The following is a 5524-nucleotide window of genomic DNA, read 5'->3' as shown; positions in this document are numbered from 1 at the left end:
ATTTGGAGAGCATCATGTTGCTCGAATCTGCAGCGGCCCCTACTCCGGATCAGTCTTTAATGCGATGGCTTCTCGGTGAGAGCGATGATCCTAAAGATGTCCCTGCTTCATCCCCTCTGCCCCAAATGGAGTCCAGCTTTCCTGGCGCCATTAACAAGCCCCTTTCATTCCCATGCACACTCCCAATCCCCTGGCTATTCTGCATTGCCAATAACGAGCGAGAAAGGGGGGTCTCCGGCAATGAGAGGCACTGAGTTCAAACAAGCAGTGCAGTGTTCTCCCCTGCTGTGTGTAGAAACATGGACGACGGTAATGCCGCCGGGCTTGAGAGTCCGCTATTCATGGCTTGAGAGTCCGCTCGATCTCAGAGACAAAATCAGGGGAGCAAGGAAAAACGGGGGTCCTTGACAAAATCGGCAACGGCGAGCAAATATTTGTAGACTGTCGATCGTGGAAGTCAGCCAATCCATTTCATTTAGAAACGCCTTCAGCGTATAAAATATCAAATTAAAGCAAACGATAAGCCTTATCAGAGCACATAAGCGAAGAATTCTGGGAGAAATCTATAGATCCATAAAATCTCACAAGAAGGTCAAGCTATGGCGGATGTTTTGTAGTTGTGATTCAATAGCAGAAGGTGAAGTCATTGTCGAGGATGTCTAGCCTGTTGTGGGCCAATCTAGAAGTTCTGTTCCTCTAGCAACGGATCCTATTACCATAACAGTTGAAGAAAAGCTCACTGTGGTTCTTAAACGTGATGGTGGTTTGAATAACTTAGAATTGCAAGGCACCCTTGCCCTTCAAATATTGCTAAGGGTAGAGCGAAGGGTAGAGCGCATGGTCGAATGCATTGGAGAATTCAAAATCAAAGTGCAAGAAACCCTAGAAACCCTAGCTGGCAAAGTTGTACGAGGGCGCCAAGAAAACGTAAATACACAGAAAGAATGGCGGCATAAGGGGAAAAAAAATAGGGTGCGAGAGAAACGTGAAATGGTAGACAAAGCAACGAAACCCTCAGAATTCGCAATGCCGGGGCCAACATATTGCCGCATGCACGACTCATTCTGTGAGAAGTACAGAATTTCATCATTGATCACCCATTAACTTGCAATGCAAGGAATCATTTCTCTCATTCCTTTTGCACAATTTGCAAATTTCTGTAATGTTAAAAACAAAACATAACAATGTTAAATTTTTTTTTGATATTTAGATAGGAAAACCCTCTGGCGGCAAGCCTTCCAAAGGGGGTTAGATGAAAACTAATAGAAAATAAAAAGTAACCTGCACAAATTAGAGCAAACAGAAGTTAAACGGGTTTGGCGGTAAACCAGCCAAATCCAAAAAAAAAAAAAAAAAAATTTCTTCCAACTTAAGAAGATTAAAGAAAAAATTAGTGAAATCTCTTTCAAGAGTCTCCTCCGAATCGTACCTTCATGCAAACACTCAAAACAAAGATTAAACTGCTCTGATACCATGTTAGAAATGAAAAAAAAAATCTGTAAATAAACAATACCAAGAAAGAATTTAAGTGAGTAAATGCATGAAAAGATATTACCATAAAATAGGAGAGAGAAAGCTTCAAGCTCCAACACCATGAGACAAGATATTTGGAAAGGGGAAAGCAAAGAAAACCCCTTGTGACATTATGAATGAGGCATGAAAAGCCTAAAAAGAAAAAGAGAGAGAGCAAGAGAGCAATTGCTCATACAATAATTGAGAAGAGGAAGAAACCTCATTGTTGTTGAATGAGAGAAGAGAGTCATCTCTTAAATAGAGATGAGAGAGAGGAGTTAGAATGTAACTCCCATGTCTATGAATGCCACCATTCATAAGTGTGTGAGGCCAAGTGTGAGATTCCTCTTAAGGAGGAATAATCTAAAATTAGAAATTACAATATATATTTGTCCTCACATATTCCACTAGATGACAAAATAAGATGTAGTGGAAAAATGACAAAAAAGAAATATATTAGGATACCTTGGCTTATATCCTAATATATTATAATAATAAATAAAGGAGTTCTAACGTTGGTTTATAAATATACCAAGGAAAGATTACAACTTCTAACAGAATCAATCAATAGAAAGCCATCACAACCTATGAAAATAAAAAAAGAAAACAATAAAAAAAAATCATATAAATTTTATGTAAACAATTATACATTTAATTTTATAGATCATTAATAAAGTTAAATGACTCAAAAAGAACTTGCCAAAATCTAGTATTATTATATATAAAAATCTATAATTTTAAAAAGATAAGATCAAAACTGAAATCTGTATCATTTAATTAAAAAAAAAACACATATTCCATTGCAACACAAACTGAATTAAATTCGACCATATCCCTTCATCATTTGTTTAAATCGAACCATTACTTTCTTCAAAATATATCTTGTTCTGAAAAATAATTTTCAATTTTTAAAGTAATAAACCCATCAAATAAAATTGACAATAATGGGGTCCCCAACCCCGTTTACTCAAAACTGTAGTTAATACAACGGGAAGGATGCGGCTGAATCATTTTCCATCCGCCGCCATTTACATTCGTGTTCGATGCTTTCGAATGAGAAGCTATTTATATCTTGGATTCTCCTTTCGGTGGGTATGACAATCTCAGAAAAAAATGTGTATAGCTCTCTGGTTATTAGAAACCCGTCCGGAGTATCGTTTCATCCTCGCCCTCAACAGAGACGAGGTCCATAGCAGGTATTTTCAATCTGCCATTTATATTTATGAAATTATGTATTGTTTTTTGGGTATTAATGTAATTATTGTATTGTTTTGATCAGACCCACAGAGGCGGTGCATTGGTGGGAAGAAGAAAATGCAGACATCGTGGGAGGAAAGGATTGTGTGGCAGGAGGGACATGGTTGGCTTCTTCCATCAATGGCCGTCTCGCTTTTGTCACCAATTTCAGAGAGCCCACCTCTTCTACTCAGGCAAAATCTAGGGGACACCTCATTACCAGCTTCTTAAAGGTCTTTCTTTCTTCTTTACTTGACATGGAAATAATGCCTTTTATTTATTTTCCATGGCTGTGTGGATAGATAATTTTGGTTTTTAGGCCATCATTGATGTAGTCCAAGTTTTTTAACAGCTTTGTGGGTTTATTGTAAATTGGGACAAAACAGTGAATGTAATTTTCAGATTTCCTCTCTCTCTCTCTCTCTCTATGCAATTCCAAATACTTATATTTTGCTCAAATTTTGTAATATTTGCTTTCAACCTCATGACCCAATTAGTAAGATTTAACAGGCTAATCCACAAGTTACCCAATAATTTGTTATTTGCATTTATGTTATCTTGTAGTGATTATTAGAATCAAGTAGTAAAACTCTTCTCTTAGAGGGTATCTTGTATTAGCAAAAGCCATTCTCAAGCTTGATTTCAACTGCAGAGTTCGAAAACCCTCATGGAGTTTGCAAAGGAGTTAGCAGAGGAGGGGGAAGAATACAATGGATTCAATTTGATCTTGATAGATCTCTGCTCTGGTAAAACTGCTTATGTGACAAATCGTGCAGAAGGCACTTCATGGTCTGTTAAAGAAGTTTCACCTGGTATGCATGTTCTTTCTAATGCCCAGCTTGATACTCCTTGGCCAAAGGTATACTTTCAAAGCATACTTTTTGTTCTTCTCAGGGAAACATATTATGCTTATATTCAACAAAATTATCATAGTAACTTAATTAATATGTAGAACTGGAATATGCTTAACCTGTTTCTTAGGTTAGATAACTTTTATGACCCCTATTTCATTATCTGGTCATATGACTGGTGGTTCAACGCATCAGGTTCAACGTATGAGGCATAAATTTGAAGAGTTGCTGAAAAAATATGGTCAAGATGAAATCCCAGAAACACAAATAATTGAAAATGTAATGAAAGACACTGTTTACGCTGATAGATCATTGCTCCCAACAACTGGTTGTGATCCTGACTGGGAATACAAACTTAGCCCTATATTTATCTATTCTGATAGTGACAGGGTAATTATAAGCTGAATCCTATCTATTCCTTCCTTAATTTTTGTGGAGTTTGCAATTTGCACCCCATGATGTTAGCTTAGCTCCAACTACATTGAGATTGATTATTTATTCTCCTTATGGCATTTCATTCAACGTTCTTGAGAATATGTCTGTCAGCAGGTTTTGCCGTTCCTAGAAATAGTGCCGTGTATAGACTTTAATATAAAGCTGCCAAGTCTGAGTCTGCTTTTCTCTGGCACTGTAGCTTTTCAGTGAAAGTGTATGAATGTTTTTATGCAGGGTCCTTATGGTACAAGGAGTATGGTGGTTCTCTCTTTGAAACCAACAGGTGAGATGGCATTCTATGAGCAATATCTGGAAGATGGGAAGTGGAAAGAACATAAGATAACCTATGAAATAAAGTCAGATAAGTCGAACTGTGAAAGCGAGGTATATACGGACTAAATGAAATATCTTAGATTAATTACAGTACTTAGCTCCTGCCCCCTTCAACAACTCGTTGAGTGAACTGCAAAACATGTTTTGTAACCTATAGGAATGTATTCATTTCCAGAGCTTGTATTTCTTTATGTATTTTTACTTTCTGTCAATAATAGCCCCTGGACAGCAGAAATCAATTAAGGCCACTGGACAACATAAACATGGTCTTATGTCTATGGAGCCTTATTTTGTTTGGCATTGTGGAATATGAAGAAAATGAACTGCTGTATGGTGTGCTGTACAAATGTGCTTTAATAATAAAATTCTTGAGCAGAAATCAAATTATGGAAGAGAAACTGAATCTTTATAAATTGATGTTGAAGATTTTTTTTTCCCAGTTCATTATTTTCAATAAAAAATAATTTCTTGTAAGATGGATCAACAGTTTATCATGATTGTGTGTGTTGTGCTCAGTTTAGTCCCTCATGGTATTTTTTGTTCTGTTGAGAAGTATTTAGTCCTGCTTCATTGAGTGATTATATACAGCACATTTTGATAAATCGTGCAAGTTAAATCTGAATTTGATTTTAAAGAAAAATTTGTGTAATGGTTACCTATCAGTGATCACCATAAAAAGTCAATAGGATATTTCAAAATATGAAGATTTCAAGAACTTTTTCGAGCAACAATAGTTTTGAGTTGTATGTATTGCAAAAGTGTACCCCCTGGCTTTTTAATAAAAAGACGGACTTGATAGGTTGATATTGCCAAATTGAATTATTATTTCAGCTTGTTATTGCAAGCTTCACAAATGAAGATGAATACAAATAAATGTTTCTCAATACATGTGGTTAGATTTTATGGGTAATTTCAAGTGTGCAGGTTTTACAGGACAATTGGGAGCTAATTATTTATCCTATAGATAAAGAATGATATGGCTATTTGAAGTTTAGTCAGTTGGAATAAGTTTTTGTTATCTGAATTTGACATTCTCAAATAATATGATATCAGATCAGCTAATGGGAAGGTGTATTCTTTGAGACCATCGATCACTTTTGATGATGTTGCTACATTTGTGGTACACTTTCATTCTGTTGAGAGTGAGAATGAGATGT

General features: G+C 36.1%; 1 protein-coding gene across 1 annotated transcript; it reads left to right on the top strand.

Annotated features, from left to right (window-relative positions):
• The first annotated feature begins 2606 nt into the window (after positions 1 to 2606).
• LOC149561867 (transport/golgi organization-like protein (DUF833)) lies at positions 2607 to 4765 on the top strand. Its single transcript, XM_089825397.1, has 5 exons — positions 2607 to 2708; positions 2792 to 2981; positions 3401 to 3607; positions 3795 to 3989; positions 4269 to 4765. The coding sequence occupies exons 1-5, from the start codon at positions 2626 to 2628 to the stop codon at positions 4431 to 4433; spliced, it is 840 nt and encodes a 279-aa protein (XP_089681523.1). The 5' UTR covers positions 2607 to 2625; the 3' UTR covers positions 4434 to 4765.
• Positions 4766 to 5524: the final 759 nt, after the last annotated feature.

This window comes from Cupressus sempervirens, chromosome 4 (genome assembly GCF_028749045.1).
Source record: "Cupressus sempervirens isolate cs-2001-9-10 chromosome 4, ASM2874904v1, whole genome shotgun sequence".
Classification (NCBI taxonomy): Eukaryota; Viridiplantae; Streptophyta; class Pinopsida; order Cupressales; family Cupressaceae; genus Cupressus; species Cupressus sempervirens.
This window is presented reverse-complemented; position numbering and strand designations above follow the sequence as displayed.

Bases quoted from the DNA above. Each gene is read 5' to 3' on its own strand.
- LOC149561867 (XM_089825397.1), top strand. From the start codon at position 2,626: ATGTGTATAGCTCTCTGGTTATTAGAAACCCGTCCGGAGTATCGTTTC. The intron at 2,709-2,791 runs GTATTTTCAATC...TGTTTTGATCAG, and splicing joins AGAGACGAGGTCCATAGCAG to ACCCACAGAGGCGGTGCATT. The intron at 3,990-4,268 runs GTAATTATAAGC...GTTTTTATGCAG, and splicing joins TCTATTCTGATAGTGACAGG to GGTCCTTATGGTACAAGGAG.